At 33.2% G+C, this 20,079-nt stretch overlaps 1 protein-coding gene across 1 annotated transcript in view; it reads right to left on the reverse strand.

Annotated features, from left to right (window-relative positions):
* SHOC1 (shortage in chiasmata 1) overlaps positions 1–20,079 on the reverse strand; it is a 133,565-nt gene that overhangs the window by 20,312 nt on the left and 93,174 nt on the right. Inside the window, 7 exon segments of the mRNA XM_051972417.1 lie at positions 407–528; positions 5,719–5,830; positions 6,126–6,243; positions 7,011–7,195; positions 10,912–10,981; positions 15,611–15,683; positions 18,554–18,744. Of these exon segments, the coding sequence (XP_051828377.1) occupies positions 407–528; positions 5,719–5,830; positions 6,126–6,243; positions 7,011–7,195; positions 10,912–10,981; positions 15,611–15,683; positions 18,554–18,744 (871 nt within the window).

The raw sequence follows: 20,079 nt of genomic DNA on the forward strand, positions 1-20,079 counted from the left end.
TTTAAAATTACTTTTATTTCAGGGAAACAAATATAGAAAGCCAAAGTAATTGTGTTTTCAAGTTAATTTCTATTAAAGTTTGAGCTGTTTAATATTGATTTATACCAAAATTAATCTAATGAAGCAGAAAAAGCCCTTTTTCTCTGCCTTCTGAATCAGCACAGAAATTTGGCTCTGATAATCATGGCCCTGAATTATATGAGTAATGCAGGGGGCTGATGAGAAATTATATGAAAAACTTAATACAAACAACATGAGCAAATATAATAATTTCAGAGTCATTGATATTAGAGCAATACTGAATAATAATTTAAAGAAATATAACATCTTATTAATTTACCCCATTCCATTAAAGTTGTCAAAGAAAATATTTTGCGTTATGAATAGAAGGGAATTGTTTACCTACTCTGAATTCAGTCTTTCCTTGGAGTATAAAATGATCCAACAATAGCTATACTGAATTGATAAAGCTATCAATTTCAAAATGAAGTTATCTGATGCCTTTTCAAAATTCAGCTCTTCTAGACTCTACCAAAAAAAAAAAAAAAACACAACACAAATTATTTATGGATTTGAATAGGTCTTTTTTAAACTAAATTACTAGTGTTGTTTTAAGAACTATATAAAGGAAAGTACATAGATTTAAATGCTGTAAGAGTTAAAATTAAGACTGAGACGCAAAGTTCTAAGTCTGATCAATTCATTAATAAAGTCTGAAATTACCAATAAATAATATTTCAGCTTCCTCAACAAAGCTAAGATCCTGAATGAGAGGAACAGCTTTCTTTCATAGTTTTTTTGGGAGGATGCTCCTTTAGAGGAAATCATAAGACACTGTGTCACAGTGGGCACAAATGCTTTTTATGCCCAGGCTATGATGCAGACTTCCCAAAATCCAAACATGGGAAGACAGGGTCCCTTTTGGCAAAGGACTTCCAGAGAGACTTGTCAATGCTTTCAGTGTGGTAAAGTAGGGCATCTGAAAGCTCAATGTTGGTAGAGAGACAGAGTGAGAAAACAGGGTGGGAGAACAAGACCCAAAATCCCATGTCCAAAATGCAGCAGAGACTTCCATTGGACACCAGAATATAGACTGATTCAGGGAAACAGGATGAGGGGCCTAGCCCAGGGCCCAAGACAAAAAATACTTGAGGCATGATGGCAGCTGATACTACACCCAGAGAGTGCCTAGAAGTCCAGTACCCAGACATGACCAATCAGCCAGGAAGCCATATGATGGAAGAAAGGGATTATACAATCAACCAGCCAGGAAGCAAGCTGATGGGAGAAAGGAATTACAATTGGGGAGAATAGAGCTGTATGCAGCTGAGACAACTGAGATACCCCCTGGAGAGGTAAAATCTGTTCCTCTCCAGTCTATGGATCCCTTACTTCCAGGTATAAATAGGCTTGACCATTTCATCTCCTGAGAGCACTTACAAAACAGTGTCCATGCACACACTGATGTGGGAAACTGGGGAATGTGTAGATAATATCCCAGTCACTAATACAGGTAGATAATGTGTGACTTATCACCCAGGAGAAGTAGTAGCATCAGGCTTACTGATACAGACTCCTAATAGGCAATCTGGTGATAGTAGCCCAGATTCTGACTCTAAGCAACAAAATCCAAGAATATACTGGACAGCAGCTGTTAACAGCTGACTGACCTATGCTCACGATCTATATAAATCGTGATCTATATAAATCACGATCTATATAAATCCAATGGTAGGACTATATAAACCATTGGAAGGACTGGTAGACCCTAGTGCAGATCACATGGTCATTAGAGGTGCCAACTGGCCTAGTCACTGGGCAAAGATTAAGGCAGACACCTACATGTCTGGCATAGGTGAATCAATAGCAGCTGAAGTTAGTGCTACCCCTTTGAGATGGACTTTTGAAGGCGAAACAGGAGTGTTTACTCCTTTTATAGTTGAAAAAATCCCCATCAATCTGTGGGGAAGAGACATTTTACAACAATTAGGATTAAAAATGAGTACCTCAGTTTTTTAGGCAGGGCTGCTGTTGAAGGCCTGCCAACACTTTCACCTGTTCCTATCCATTGGAAAACTGATACACCAGTGTGGATAGAATAGTGGCCCTTAGGTAGCAACAAAATTCAAGCCTTATTAGATATAGTACAGGAGCTACTTGACCAAGGACTCTTATAACCTTCTCTAAGTCCTTGGAATTCCCCAGTATTTGTTGTAAGAAAGAAATCTGGAACATGGAGGCTGTTGACTGATTTAAGAAAGGTAAATGAACAGATGGAAACTATGGGAACTCTACAGCCTGGACTTCCATTTCCTATTCAATTGCCTAAAGAATGGCTTCTTTGAATACTAAAGAAGGGAAAGGGACCTGTATGTGCCAAAATGTTTGTAGCAGCCCTATTTGTAGTGGCTAGAAACTGGAAAATGAATGGATGCCCATCAATTGGAGAATGGCTGGGTAAATTGTGGTATATGAATGTTATGGAATATTATTGTTCTGTAAGAAATGACCAGCAGGATGAATACAGAGAGGACTGGCGAGACTTACATGAACTAATGCTAAGTGAAATGAGCAGAACCAGGAGATCATTATACACTTCAACAACGATATTGTATGAGGACATATTTTGATGGAAGTGGATTTCTTTGACAAAGAGACCTGAGTTTCAATTGATAAATGACGGACAAAAGCAGCTACACCCAAAGAAAGAACACTGGGAAACGAATGTGAACTATCTGCATTTTTGTTTTTCTTCCCGGGTTATTTATACCTTCTGAATCCAATTCTCCCTGTGCAACAAGAAAACTGTTCGGTTCTGGAAACATATATTGTATCTAGGATATACTGCAACATATCCAACATATAAAGGACTGCTTGCCATCTAGGGGAGGGGGAGGAGAGAAGGAGGGGGAAAAAATCAAAACAGAAACGAGTGCAAGGGATAATGTTGTAAAAAAAAAAAAATTACCCTGGCATGGATTCTGTCAATATAAAGTAATTATTAAATAAAAATTAAAAAAAAAAAAAGAATGGCTTCTTTGGGTTATAGACATTAAGGATTGTTTCTATTCTATCCCTCTAGATAAGGAGGATATGAAAAGATTTGCCTTTTCAATGCATAGCATTAACTTAGCTGAGCCTTATAAAAGATATGAATGGACACTTTTGCCACAGGGAATGAAAAACAGCCCTACTATGTGACAAATGTATGTTGCTGCTGCTCTTGCTCCAATAAGAAAAGCATTTCCAAAAGTTATGTTATTACATCACATGGATGATATATTGGGATGTGCACCTGAGGAACAAATGTTAGAAGCATGTCTACAAAAGACCATAGAAACACTAAGATATTACAAATTGTACATAGCTCCAGAAAAAATTCAAAGATATGCTCCTTTTCAATATTTAGGATATGAAGTATATCCTAAGGTGCTCACAGTACAAAAACTTTCCTTAAGAATAGAGAAACTAAACACCTTAAATGACTTTCAGAAATTGATAGGAGATATCCAATGGATGCGTCCAGTGTTAGGCTTGACTACCTATCAATTACAACTATTATATGACATTTTAAGGGGAGACAGTGCTTTAAACTCACCACGCCAGCTTACAAAAGAAGCTCAAGAGGCTTTGAGAGAAGTTGAACTGGCTTTATCCAATGTGGTTCAAAGAGTCACTCAAAAACCCTTGGAAATATCGGGTTTTGCTTACTTAAGAGACACCCACAGCAGTCTTTCATCAAGGAGACAGTGTGATAGAATTGGTGAACCTCTCAGCACAACCAGAACAAAGCCTTACTCCTTACCCAGTGCTTGTGGCTAGAATTTTATTAAAGGCTATTAGGTGAGAAGTACAAGTATCTGGGATAAGACCTGACAAGATATACACCTTTTATACGAATGTACAAATTAATGTTTGCTGTGAAACCATCCCAGAGTGGCAAATTTTATTAGTCATGGCCCCAAATTTTACACACGGGTCTCCATTAAAGATAACCAGACTATTACATAATTGGCGATGGATTCTTGAAGAAAAGGTTCTTAAAGTTCCTCTTAAAGGACCAACTATCTTTACAGATGTATCCAAACATAATATTTGCGCTATATACTCTCGTGACTTAACTATAAAGAAAGTAGTCAGTCCACTCAGCTGAATGAATTGTATGCAATCATTTTAGCTCTTACTTATTATCTAGAAGATATAAATATAATATCTGATTCGGCCTATTCAGTAGATATGGTACAAAGAATTGCCACAGCCCAAATAAAATTTGTAGCCTCTACTATATATCAGCTCTTTAAGGAACTTCAAGAGCAAGTGAGAAAGCATCCAGATAAGATTTATATCTTGTATGTCCACTCTCATAGTGGACTTCCAGGCCCTATTTTTGATGGTAATTCAAAGGCAGATAGCCTTCTAACTATGCTGATCAATACTCCTTTATTTCAAGAAGCCCAAGAATCTCATTTTAAATATCATCAGGCTGCTCAAGCTTTACGTTTGCAATTTGGAATAACAAGAGAGGAAGAAAGGAGCATAGTAAAAGCCTGTACAGCTTGCCTTCCTTTCCATGCTCCTACACTGCCTCCAGAGAAAAACCCTCATGGTTTGAGACCCAATGAAATTTGGCAAATGGATGTGACCCATTAGTACTTTTGCAATACCAGCAGCAAAAGAGACAAGACAGAATTGGAACATATTAAATAAAAAATATAATGGCAACAAAACCTTTTAAACTACTCATAAAGAAAAGAGATCAGAAAAGAATAGAGAAAACAGATTAAAATATTGTTAAATTTAAAATTTAAAGTTATTTTTATTTCTCTCTTTAAAAACAAATGTAAATAGATCAGGTTTTGTAGTTCAATTTGAGTTTCAATTCTATATTATTTTTCAATTTTTTTTAATCTGTTGGGATAGCTATTAATAAAAATTATTTTAAAAAACCCAAAATATCTGATATAAACATACACATACGTCCCTGTACTTTTTATTTCTTGATTTTTTAAATCTCCTAAAAAGAACTGGCTTCTGGGAACTAAAAGATAGTTCCCTTTTCTCTTTTCAACTAGATCTATTTGATAAAATAAATAAGTTTTTAATGATCTATTGTCCTTTTTTTTTGAAATAATCTTTCATGATCTCAATGAGAAAGCTAATAATGACACCATTATTAAACTTGGAGACACATAAACATTATTTTCTTTTTACTTAAGTTTATTTTCTTTTTTAAAAAAATGTTTTATTAAAAAAAAAGAATAAGAAAAAAAGAAAAACAGAAAAGGAATATAAAACAAAAGAGACCGTTGTCATGTGCCCAGCAGAACATCAGGGAGGATTCATGTGCCCAAGAGAACATCAGAAGATTCAGGGAGTAATAACGAATTATCAGATTAAGAAAGTACACACACACACACACACATTTGTATATATATAAGTAGAAGAAATTATATTCATGAGTGTCCATCTTTACTTCCTTATACGCTATTCTTTTGTTCTTTGTTGCTTACTTTTACTTTATTCTTTTTTCCCCCTTTCATCCCAACCCCCAAGCAGGCTAGTAATTAAGAAAGGATATATTTATATGTTCATGTATAGATATATACATATACATACACAGACATACATACACCTTGCTCCCCCCACTTCTCCACATACACACACATATCTTTCCTATCCCTGCTGATTAAGTTTATTTTCTTGAGCATTTAAACTTACCTGAATAATTATGGCTGTGCCCTCATCAATTGTTACTACCACATAACGATCTGTATCCCCAAACTGCTGTAAGGACTCACTGCAACATCTTTCCACTACAGTTATATTGTAGCTGTAAAAACACAATTAGCTGAGCTGAAACAGTGAAATTTCTAAGAGAAATTTAAGAAAACCTCTATTGCTTCAATGCTCTTATTATATGATTACCATTTCCACTCTATCCATCCTTAAGTGGTTTGGGGAATATATATTCAGATGGGAATAATTTTTTGCTTTTGCATAAAAGAATGCAAAGGTATTTTTATGTCTGTTGCTATGCAAGGTTTTGAATTGAGAAGGATATTATGTAATAACATAAACCACAGAAAATAACTAGCTATGCTAAAATTAGGAAATCTGAGACTTACTTTGATTCTAGTAGCTGAAGTATTTCTGGTGTGTTAAGAATTCCTTCAGATGTGAGAAACACATATGGGATTTGAATTTCCAAAAGAAAACCACCAAATTTGTCCAGTGAGGCATTTTCTAAATAAAAGAAAAATTTTACTTTTATATATATGCCTATGTATGTGTATGTACACACACACACACTCCCCCATATATATGTGTATGTATACAAACATACATATACACACTTGCAGTCTTTAGAACTAGATTGTAATTCCCAGCCTTGGTTCTGATCTATTACTTATATCTAAAGTCTGATGGAAAGTGACAGATGATAAAACAAACACTAGGGACAAGATCCATGGGTAGGTACAGAATCTAGTATTTTGTAATCTACGGGACCTGGAACTTACATTACTACCAGCATTTCAGTCCTGTTCCATAATTATTGTTCATTGTTTCAGGATACCAGGATATGGTCAATTTAACTACTTTGGATTAATCATTTTGAGTTATTGCTAAAGTAGGAAGAAGCCAAAGTTAACTGAGTCTGGTTTTAGAACCCTACCCAAATATTTGTGGGTCACTGGTATTCAGTATCTATTAAGAGGTCATTGCCCATTAAATGAGAATTGCTTAAAAATGCATTAGACACAAATTAAATAAAAGGGTTCACTATTATAAATACAATTCACAAGTTTAATTAATTAAAGACTGAATTTCATTAGAAAGTCTGTAGGGAGTCTTAGTGGCATGTTTTTTATGCTTTTCTTAAGCATGCAGTATTTATTAAACCTTTAGTTTAAGCAGTGTAACAAAAGATTTCTTTAAAAAATTTAGGGTATAAATCAAATTAATAAATTTCAACTGGAATGGAGAAATTAATCATTTGGAACTTTCCTTACCATTAAAAGTTCCTTCTGGGAGAACTGTTTTAAAGGCCAAGTAAGGAATATTCAATTGTTTACAATGTTCAGTCCAGCAAGAGTTTTCTACATAATTATATTCTACCATGAGTGAGAATTGAGTCCAGGGGAAGTCGGGTCCAATATATCGATTATGTATAATCACACAGGAACACTTCTTGAGGCTAGAAGATTCAAGAAAATATCATTAAAATTATGGATTGGGTAAACTTAAGTATAACTTACTGCGAATGCTAACTTGATAAAGATAAAGAGTTATATTATAGTTCCTGGCTGTTTTATTCACTAATCCCATTTGTTCACTAATTTAGGAAAAGCATTAGTATTAATTTCTGTGTAATGTAGTGTTTAATCTGGTCTTCCTCTTTCCCTTTTCCTCTTTAGATGCTCCTATTTCCCCCCATGAAGTAAGGAACTACAACCTATTTTTATGTTTTGAAATGCAAAAAACAATTATTTTTTTCCTGTTTTTCTCCAAACACTATCATCAGCAGACTATCTGGCAGAAAAGTCATAATCAGAAATTTTCTCATTCTGTTACAGCTGACAATACTATATTAACTTGACAATTTTGGAAATTGCTATATCTATACTTATATCTGTACATATAAAGAAGTACTGCATACTTATAGAAAGCAGGTACATCTTAGAAAACATTACAGTTCTGCTTTCCCATCTGACTTCATATAGGTTAGTGACTACATTAATTATAATTTTCTATTGCCACTTTTTTCAACTGAGTAGTACAATCATGGAATTTCTAGCAATGACAATATAAAATGTATTTTGGATTGTTAATAATTTTCATCTGTATTATTACGTGTTCCCTTTTAGTTATTTGGATTCTGAATATTAGTAAAATGGCCATCACTACATGAGATAAACTTATATGTCTCTTGGATTATTTGGTCAAAATATACATTTCACTGAAAGGGCACTACCTCAGACCAATAAGGCCTGGCAAGAACTTAGTTTAAAAAGGCCAAGGTCTCCTAATGCATCCCAGGTCATCTCCAGTTCTGATCTATATCTTGTCATTGGACTCAGATGAGGAGGAGACAACGAAGCTGATGACTTTGCACAGCCCTCCCATACTTAAATCCAACTCACTTGTAAGTCATCATGACATTGCCTTCCTGATGTGATAGTCTTTGAGAATGAAGGACAAACAATAGCAATTCTATAGTTAGATATAACTGAAAAGACTACATCTATTTATAACTTTATATCTCTCAAGGGTATAAAAATTTTACTGTAGTTAGTGAACTTTGTAATTAAAAAAATTAAAATTAATTTCACTAAATCTAATTTTTCTATAATTGTAACTGAAAAACCATTAATTTAATCAGGTATAATATACCTAATATAATAATATATTATATAATATTGTGAATTGGGATTCACAATTGTGATAATATAAATATTGTGAAATGAAAATCTGAATGTATAAGAAAAGAGAGGACTGAAGAAGACTTGAGCAATGTAAGAAGGAACTGAGTCCTCTATGAAAGTAACTTAGCAGCCCTCTCCCACGTTCTGTGGGTTTTAGATAAAAAAGAAAGAATGGCAGGAGAATGGAAAGTGGCTTTGAATGTCATTTAAACTGAGGGAGGAGCTGTGATGCTCTAGCGAATTCCACTCTGTGGCATATCCAAAAGTGTTGTTCTTTTGAATATATCATGCTATCACTTCTTCAATCTGCTTAACAACTCTGGCCTACAATTCTACGCTAATTCAGCTATACACAAGAGGGCTCACACCTTTCATATTCCCATTGTCCATTAGGGTGCTACTTTCATGATCAAAACATTGAAATTCCTTTTTATGATCACAATCTCCTAGCATTTCATTTGTCCCTATGTCTCATTCATGTCAAAGCCATTCCTCTTTCTCTCTTTCACCTGCACTCTCTCTGCTCCTCAATATTTTACAGTCTAGATCATCAACCCTAATTTGTCCATACTATCTTTCCTCCCAATCTTGAACTCTTAGTGAACTCTTTTCATTTCAACTGTACACTCTTCTCTACTGCCAACCACACCAACTTGCCAAACTCCATAGTTGGATTACTTTTATTATTTGCTTCCTCTATTCCTATTCATGCGCAGTTGAATGGAGCTAAAGAAAGTCTTATAATCATCTTGAGTGAAGCTACTATAAATTTATATTATCTAATCTCTTATGATATTTAATCTCAATTTTTATAACTATTAATAATCATATGAAAGAATCCCCCAACTCATGAAAAAGCAAAAAAGGTAATCTTTTTACTCTTCTTTCTTTCTACTCTATCCTTAACAGCAATTGCTTCTTCCCTCAAACCACCAGCAGCAATTCTTCCTCCCATGTTTTCATATGAAATCCTTGCCTTATATTTTACTGAAAATGCAGACTATACATTGAGAATTTCCTCGTCCCCTTGCCCCTACTTCATCTGACAACCTCTCTTCCTCATAAGACAGTGCCTTGACAATAACTTTCACAATTTCCTCATTTAATTGAATTTTTGATGAAAAAGTATTAGATTTTACTGATACCCAGGTTTGTAGACTCTAATCTTTCATTTTTTAAAAATGTGATTTTTATTGATATCTTTTGCTCTTATATACCTAAATTTTTAGCTCTCTGCTTCTATGTATATTTTGGTGCATATGGAAACTTACTTTTTAATCAATAACCTCCAGCGGCTTTATACCTTATTACAGAACACATTTTATTTTACAGGTCCAAAATTTTTTCTAAAATGGCTGTAATAATTCACAACTCCATCATTAAGGTATTAGTATATCTCTCTTTACACAATCCTTCCAACATTGACTATTTCCATTTTTCATCATCTTTGCCAATATGCCAAGTTTGTTTTAACTTTTATTTTTCTTATTCTTTATGAGTTGGAAAGATTCTTTCATGTGCTTATTAATAACTGAGGCAATTGGGGTTAAGTGACTTGCCCAGGATCACACAGCTAGGAAATGTTAGGTGTCTGAAGTCAGATTTGAACTCGGGTCCTCCTAACTCCAGGACTGGTGCTCTATCCACTGTGCCACTTAGCTGCCCCTAGTTTACAATTTTTTTAAAGAACTGTTTTTATCCTTTGATAAATTATCTATGGGAAAATGTACTCATAGTACTCAAAATACTCTTTGGATTTTCTTTCATGAAAGATTAAATCAATGAGAAGAGTGGTATTACAGATATCTCAGTAATTGTAGTAGTGACAAAACCCCCCACAATTACTTAATTTTTAGGCATTTAACTCTGTGAACAGTATGTGTGTGTGTGTGTGTGTGTGTGTGTGATTAAAAACAAGTTCTCTCTAATTATGTGATGGAATGGAATGTAATATAATGTCTGTTATGTGGCAGCCAGATGCAGTGGATAGAGCACTAGACTTGGAGTGAGGCAGACCTAAGTCCAAATAAGGCCTCAGCTACTTATTAGCATTGTAACTCTGGTTAAACCACTTAACCTGTGTTCACCTCAGTTTCTTCAACTATAAAATGGGGATAACTACCTTCTAGTATTGTTGTGAGGATCAAATACTTATATAGAACTTAGCACAGTATCTGCCTCATAGTAGGTTCTATATAAATGCTAGCTATTGTTGTCACAAACAATTTCCAAAACAGCAAACCAAAAATTCTCAAATACTATTCTTTGGAAATAATCTCCAAGACTGGCACATCATTACTATTTTCTTACCCAATCCAGAATACAGAAAAAGATAAAGATCTGTTAAAAGGCCAATTAACATATGCCTGACATCCTTTGTAGACCTGAATATTTTGAAATCATTAGCCATAGGATAATAGGGATAAAGAACAATAGATACTGATTAAAGAGTCAACCATCCATTAAAAAAAAAAAAAACCAGACTCACCCATTTAAAACATCTTTGGATTCCAGTAAAACTTTTCTTTTTTCAGGAGATAAAGAAATACATTCTAAACCTGAGTTGACAAAACAATGGAAAATAAATATTTTTCAATGTTCTTAATTTTACATACTTCTATTTTAACTACCAAGAAATATATTTAATGATCTTTCAAAAGGGGCTACTTCTTTGTGAAAGCTCAAATAATTTTAAAAGGAATCAGAGTGTTTTTGGTTTTGTTGTTGTTTTTAACATTCACAACAGAAAATATATGTCAGAGGTTATATATCTGAAGTATATGTTTTAAATAGAATAGATATTCAATTTTTACTTTTTCAATCTTAGTGAAATGGAAATACTTAATTTTATATTAAACATTTATATTAAACACCTCCCATTTGTATACTAAGACCACATCATTAGAAAATCATAATGAAAATTTTCTCCCCTTTGTAGTGTTCTTCTCTAAATTATAATGTTCTCTGTGAGCAGATTTCTTGGGGGGCTTCTGGAAGCAGCCTTCCTTTCAGTTCAGTGTAATCATCCCAAATGCAGCCAGGAGTTAAAAGTTCAGATCCTTTATTGTCTCCTTCAAAATAGCCCAGTGAACTTTCTTAGAGGCCTATTTCTCTCCTTGGTTGCAAAAGCTCCTGTTGCTAGTCCTTTGCCTCTGCCAGCTTCAGCCTCTAGCTCTCTCTGAATCCAAAGCCTTCAGCCAGCACAATGAATCTGTCTTGCCTCTGACAGAGTAGGCTCCTCCTCTAGTGGGCTTGTCCTTTTGACTTGTGAATCTCCTTGACTTGTGAATCTCCTGACTGAATCCTGGCTCTGAATCTCCCAGAGCTTCCAGTGGGCTTGTTTTATATGCTCTTTTAGAGATGTGAACTCTTAAAGGTGTGAAAGGTGTGAACTCTTGTACAACTCGAACAAGTACTAAGCACATTAATGAATTAGAGAACTGCTAAGCACCATGCTAAAATTAGACAACCGACTTAGCACCTTGTAAGAATCGTAACACCCCTTCAAATAAGAATTCTGAATATAACTAGACAACAACAACTTGAACTCACACTGGCTGATTTGAATCTCCTACTAACTATATATTTTAACTTCAATAGAATTTATCCCAACATGGTGAGAATATATATATTTTTTGGTGGCCCTTTCTACCAAACATTTAAATATCACTATGAATTATGGAAGAGTCACTAGGGAATGGTTATTCTTTAGTTACTGCTATCTGCTTTCAAATTTACTTTACTTCCATTTTCTTTTTTATCAGAGTATGCAGAAAAAGATACTTTAAAATATACCAGCCTAGGAAAAGAATATATAGAGTCTGAATACAGATTGAAACATTCTATTTTTCTCTTCTTTTTCTTTTGGTTTCTTTCTTCTTTCTCAACCTAACTAATAGGACATATGTTTTACATGATTGCATATGTATAATCTTGGGGGGGAGAGATGAGGAAAGAAGGAAGAAAATTTGGAACTCAAAAGTTTTTAAAAATCAAATATTAACAATTGACTTTACATGTAATTAGAAAAAATAAAATACTTTTTTAAAAACGTGCCAGCATATGAACATCTCATTCATTCTTATGGGACAACATTTAGATAAGAAATGCTTATTCTAGGGATGGCAAACTATTTATTATATTATAGTATAATCATCTGTAAAATGTAAAGGAGTGATATGCTAGATACATAGTATGTATGTAATCATTTCTTTCTGAGTTGATTTGATGGTTTGGATCCAGAAAATTCAAAAGAAAATATGTCTTTCATCATAATAATTTCAGGTCTATTCATATTATTTAAAGTCCTGATTTGCTAAAATGATATATTAGTTACAGTATAAAAATACTACCTACTGTTAAATGCACTGATTGAGAACTTGTAAGATGGAAGGAATATGTTAATTTTATAGTATTACATAAGGCAAAAAGCTTAACCAGTAGGAAACAGAGATAGTTACTGTAATCAAAGAAGAAAGAAACAATTCTTAGCTGTATAGGAAACCAAGCATAAAATGGAGCCCAAGATGAAAGTTGAGAAAATATTGGGATCAGAAAGACAACAGGATATTTAAGTTAGTAAAAGCTATCTACTATAAGTAACAGCTTTAGAAATTAAAGTCCTACAGTGTGATTTGAGGACACATTGATAAGAAACTAAGATATTTTGCTATATATTAGATACACAGCTATAGTGATAATACACATGTGTATACCCACAAAACCACAAACACAAGTATTATATTATTTCAATACTTCAAAGATCTGTAATTTTGTCATTGTAAGCATTTCCCTGTACTAGTACAGACTGCAAATCATATTAGTAGATAGGTTCCTAGAGTTGATATAGCAAAACAATAAAACCTTCTGCAATCTATCTCATGAAAAATATCTCTGAACTCTGCTAGATTTTTGGACAACACACATGCAGCTGAATCAAGAGTCCACTCAAAATCTTTTCAATGGGGTAGATATAGCCATTGCTTTTGTTCCACTGTTGTAGTTTCTGAGAACTCAGAGGCTACTTCCACACTATGATGAAGCATTAGTGGTGGAGCTGCTGAGTTTAAGGAGGAAGTTAGTCTTTCTTTCTTTCTTTCTTTTTTAAAAGTGGCAAACAGCAGATGAAAATTTTGGAAGGAGTAAAAAATCTTTTTAGATTTATATTGGACCATTGGCATGGGAAGTATGAGGAAGATTGAAAGGTGTTATTTATTTGGCAAGAAGCGAAGATGAGAAATAAGTGGGAGGAATAATGAATATTAGAGAGAACACACTGAAAAAATGGATCAAGATGTTTGGAGGACTTAGTACTTGTCTATTATCTACATGACACATGGAAAATCAGACTTGAAGTAAAAGTAAATTTTTGAATTACATTTTAATAGTTGATTTCAAAACAATAAAGAGTAAAAACTTTAAATATTTTTAAACAGTATCTAAGATATAACTGGTGAAAAGATATTAACTCACTTAGGAGGTATTGAAGAAGGTGGTCAACAGTGTCAAATAAGAAGGATGAGGGCCAAGAAAAGATAATCAGATTGACAAATAAGAGATTTTTGGTTAACTTAGAAGAGAGCAGTTTAATGATGATGCTGAATGATGAAGTTAGTAGCCAGATTCCAAGAGCTGAGAAGTAAGTGATAGGAAAGGAAAAAGGAACTGATTATAGATAGTTTTTCAACTAGTTTGGCTGAGAAAGGATGATAGCTTTTGAAGATGACAAAGATCAGTGATTGCCTTTTTGTAATGATAATTAATTTATATTGCAAGGGTTTATGTCTACTATAGTTTATGGTTTTGGTTCCTAGTTAGCTGTCATATTATCCTGTCTTTATACTAAAAATAAAACATTTGCATTTAATAGTTGAACAATTTATGTGGACAATGCCAGACAAAGGGAACTTGTATTGTCAATGATTTATAAGTAATTTCCACTATCTTCAAATGAAAATAAATGCTGAGTAGAATGGGGAAAAAAAAGGACGATAAATGCTAGAGAAGGTATTTTAAGGACAGGGTATTTCTGATCATGTTTGAAACCAATAAGGAAAGAACCAGAAGATAGGAGGAGTATGAAGGTAAGAGAAAGAACAATTGATTTAAGAGCAATTCACTGGAGAAAATGAGAGAGGCTTGGATAAAGAGTAAAAAGAAGTAACTCATCAGAAATTGGAGGAAAGGAAGAGTGAGTTAAGGATGTTAAGGGTTTCTAAGATGGTCAAAAGGATATGGTGAACAGAATAAATTTCACAGTAAAATAAGGTCCACAGCTGAGAGACATGCTATATCTCATTTTTAAAGCAATTTTTTTGGTCATAGAAACCAATAACATTTATATATTAGTTATCCCTCATATAGCTATACATATAGACATTTCCTAATGATTTTTGCATATTGGGAATTCAATTATTTTCATTCACTTAGCTCAGTATCACTGAATTAAAGTGGGAAGATCACATTTTACTCAATTCTCCCAATACTGAAAAAGGAAGATGCTTTCCTGAAAGAATATAATGAGACTAACAAACACCTCTACAATTAGAGGACACAAATACTGCATAAATAACATAACTCATTTCTCCATATTCTTCAACATGTTTTGATTAAAGCTGTCTATTTTCAAAACACATGCATAGATGATTTTCAACAGTTCCCTTTGCAAAACCTTGTCTTCCAATTTTTTTCCTTCCTTACCCCCCTCCCCCTTCTGTAAATGGCAAGTAATCCAATATGTTAAAAATGTGCAATTCTTTTATACATATTTCCACAATTATCATGGTGCATGAGAAAAATCAGATCAAAAAGGAAAAAAATGAGAAAGAAAATAGCAATAAAAAAAAAAGATGAGCATTTTCAAGCAGTTTTTAATCCAGGCATTGTCTTCAAATGAAATGTATACATTGACATTACAGCTATATGGCACAGTGTTCTACACACTGGGTCTGGAATATAGACGATCTGAATTTAGCTCTAGTTTCAAACACTTACTAGCTGTGTGACCCTGGGCAAGTCACTTAAGCCTGTTTGTTTCACTTTCTTCATCTGTAAAATGAGCTGGAGAAGGAAACCATTCCAGTATCTTTGCCAAGAAAACCCCAAATGGGGACATGAAAAATGGAATACTATTGAAACACTGAATAAAATTGAAATTAATTCAATAATAAAGAAAAAGAAATACTAACCTTTTATTTTGCTAAGTATTTCAGTAAGGAAACAATGTTCATCATTGGAGTCCATTCTTGTTATAATTAACATCTGATCAAATTTAAAAAAAAAATCATCATTTATGTACATAAATGAGAATTCCACCTGAAAGGACTATTAAAAAGACAAATTCCAACTCTTCTGTAAAACTTGAATGACAATGCAATTAACACTTATTGAATACCTATTATACCAGGTACTGCTAGGTGATGATAACAAATGGACAAAAACTAAGTACTTAACCTTTTCATCACCAGAAGCAACCACCCAATACCCTCACTGTTCTGGTGAGAACATATGTGAAGGTCCCTGTAGGTCTGATACTGACTTAGTTCTGAAACTGACTGACTGAATTGGCAAAATTTCATCAAACAGGCTGATGAACTGAGAAACAAAGGTATATGAAGGGACATCAATATCTATACTAAAATCTTCACACGTATAGATAAGATTTGAATTAGAGAAAAAGATTGGGCCAGTTATTGAGCTCTTTGTGAAAGGAGATGACCTGGAGGATGATAGGTAACTACAATTAGGACTTGGCTAGATAACTCTGGATTAGAATGAACTTTAAAGGAACATAAGTTGCTGTGTGATGGCTATTCCTGTTGCTGTCAATTTATTTTAGAAATCCTATTTTATTTTCACCAGAGTCTAGAGAAAAACATTTAAAAATTGCCAGTATATGCATCAAAAGTTATATGGGAAATAAAGTCAATATATAGAGTTTCTGGATTCCCTCCTCCTACCAATGAATGTCTCATTTCCTATTTGCAACATTTTGACTGCAACATCAATTTTCCAATTTCTTCACTTACAAGTACTAAATACATTTATAAATTATCTTTCATATTAGTGTTAGATTTCATGATTAATATGCTGCAACAAGGATTGTTTATGAAATGATTACACATCTTATAATGAGAATATGGTTTTGGATTACCAAAGTAATATAGCTTCTGGTACTAATGTGCATTATATGTTTGAAAAACATGTGATACAGTGGAGATGGCTCTGGAGTTGGTTTTTGGCTTTGGCTCTGCCATTTCTATCTGTGTGACACTGGGCAAATCATTGAACCTCTCTGGGTCTCAATTTCTTTATCTATAAAATGAGGGAGTTAGAATAGATGGCATCTAAAGTCACCTTCAGCTCTAAATTTATAAGCTATATGAAATAGGCCCACCATTTACTTGCCCTTCATATATGAAGATGTTGCTTTCACATGATTCTATCTTCTTTAGAGGTCAGGAGGCTGAAAGACCTCACTACTGCTTCTTCTCTGGTTTAATGAGTAAAAGCACATATAACTAAAACATGTTTCTCTTTCTGCCCATCAAAGGCTGCCATTGGCAGCTCCTAGAAGTAGAGCTATGAGGATACATAGGCTTTTTTATCTTCCAGAAAACCAGGTTTGCCCTTAGGTAACTAATTTGTGCTCAGATTTCTAACCAAAAGACAATGAAAAACCCATGGAGTCTGTATGTTGGCTGTAATATATTACCTAAAATTAACTTTAAGTAGGATGTGGCCTAAAAGACATAATCAAGAATATGTATGACCAGAAAAGGAAAGGTGTTAATTATGTGGCAACAGTGAAAGGTCACACATGGCTCAAGTGGCATGTTTGTGCTACAGATAAAGGTAAGAACCAAAGGAAGACCTTCATTGATATGGTTACTACCTTTGTGGAGGATTTAAGGAAATATAAGAACAAAAAAGTACACAGGATGATGAAGTATGGAGGGATTATAATCTGAACTAGAAGAGCTATTATGCACATCAATAAGATCACAAATCCAATCCATCTAAATAAGCATTGGACATGAATCCAATGTAGGGAGAATTTGGGGGAATAGTAGATACAGTTATAGCCCTGGTATCAGGAAGACTCATCTTTCTGAGCTCAAATCTGGCCTCAGACACTTACTAGCTATATGACCCTGGAAAAATCACTTAACCCTGTATGGCCTCAGTTTCCTCATTTGTAAATTTGTAGAAAAGGAAATGGCAAACTATTCCAGTATCTTTGTTATGAAAACCCCAAATAGACTCACAAAGAGTCAGACGTGATTAATTTACTAAAGAAAAATAATGTGAATCTAATATAAACTACTATAAGATAATCATAAGAAAACTAAATTATTATACGTGTTTATGTATTTGAGGAAAAAAATTGCACTTGCAATTTGGGTCCCAGTTATGTGATTAAGATTGGGCAAGTTATTTAATTTTGTATTGTCTGATTTATCATCTATAAAACATGGATAATATTTGCATTACATAGGGTTGTAAGAAGTGAATGAAATGGCACTTGGGTAACCAAAAATAATTTGAACAACAACTTTTCATATTAATATGGCACTTAATAATTTAAAAGGTACTTTCAAAACAATTTTTAAAGAGCTTTCATAATAATAATCCAATTGAAATTGTTACTGTTAGCTTTATTCTTTGCATTTTTATAGATGAAATTCAGCGGGGGTGGGCATCTTACTCATGGTCGCACAACTGATAAATGACACTAATGAGACTGGTAATCCCTTGAATATTCTGATTCTCTTACAAAATTCTGTTTCTTATATATAGAAGCTAATAAAAATGCTGAGAGTAAAAGTTACTTTTTTCATTGTGAATTATGATATTGCCATATAATGCAAACCATATTTTCACTGAACCAGACTCTATGCCAAACTGGAAAAATTAAGCAATTAGTCACCTGAGAAGAAAATTTCTCAAATAAATTAAGTGACTTCTTCCAGAATTTAAATTTCACAACACTACTAAGTAATCTCTTTAATAATTTATAAAGTAAATTTAAAATTTATCTTGGAAATTGATTATTTAAACTAAGAAAGTTTGCCAGCTAATAAGAATTTGAATTCCAGTTGCTTAAAGAACATTTTATACAAATTATTAACCTTAAATTGTTGTTCTTCTGTACTGTTTGTTTGTACCAAATGTAACACTTGGTGATATAATTCTTGTTCTTTATAGTTGGTTTCAGGCTTTTTCTTCCTGATAAATTGTACAATCTCAAGCTGTCTCCAAATATTATCCAAACAGGAACCTAACATACTTTTGTAGACATCTTTTGCTTTCAGTAAATATCCTGTTATAAACCAAAGAAAAAAGAATGATTGTATAATTAAAAAAAATAAACCTTATATTAAACAAACAGGAAACTAAGAGGAAAAAAATAACAAAAGTCATTGGATGTTTACTTCAATTTTTGTTATTATTTTTCTGTGTTAAAGGAAAACTTGAAAATAGAATGAAGGCATAAAAAAGATGTCTTTATTAGGTCATCTTAAAAAGAAAACAAACTAAAATAGAGCCAAGGGAATAATTATGAGAACGAATATTCTATTAGGTAATTTAAGGACAATATATAGCTATATGCCTCAACTATCATATTTTTAATAGATTTTTGTCTATAGTCATATTACAACACATCTGTAATGCCTTAATCTTTCATATTTTTTGAGAAAAGCTGAATTCTGTATCACATACTTGGGGGGAGGGGGAGAAGGTATTACACCTAGGGCTCTGTGGATAACCTTAGGAAAACAACTGAGTTGCTTATTATTGGTATCAGCTTAGTAGTACTGACAGTAGTACAGTAGTACTGAATTAATTAATTCATAATTAATCTTACCACTTGAATTATATTATTTTCTAGTTTATTTTTATTTATTTTGTTACTATTATTGTTTTTTGAGGCCTGGTCTTCCTATCTCACTCAGGCTAGAAATTCAGTGACTACCAATAAATACTAATAAATCCAATCCCAATGTTGATGGGTACAGAAACTTTAATAAACAGTTTCCAATTTTAGTTAATTCACCTTCCTTTAGGCAGCCTGGTGCTCCACCTCCCCTACTTATGGCTCACTATATTTATGCTCCATTTAGTGCAGACAGTAGAGGAGCTTTACCTGTACTACAATTCAGAACTCCCAAACTCAAACAATCCACTAGTTGTAGTATCTCCTACCAGCAGGAATTTCAGGCATATGCCACTATCCCTAATTCCAATTTATTTTTAAAACTTAGACTATATTTAGACTATATTCTAGCATCATAGTCATTAAATGTGAAATAAACTAAATTATAAATTATATTATATATCTTATTGTAAATTGTACTTTATATAAATTATATGCCTTATATTTACTAAAAAATTAAAACAATCTCAGGATAAATAATACAAAACAAAATAAGATCAGTTTCATAGCCTTGATATTTTGGAAATCTTTTCTTTGTGTGGTGTGAAAGATAAAAAGTGGTTTGGCTTTATCATTCTAGTTATGTATACTTTAATCTATTATTAACACAAATGGGGCCAAATCAAGATATTATTACTTGATAAATAGGAAATTGCCTACTTTTTATGTATATACCCAAAATGATAAACAGCAAATCAACAAATATTTTTTAAACATCCA

Source organism: Antechinus flavipes, chromosome 1, assembly GCF_016432865.1.
Source record: "Antechinus flavipes isolate AdamAnt ecotype Samford, QLD, Australia chromosome 1, AdamAnt_v2, whole genome shotgun sequence".
Taxonomy (NCBI): Eukaryota; Metazoa; Chordata; class Mammalia; order Dasyuromorphia; family Dasyuridae; genus Antechinus; species Antechinus flavipes.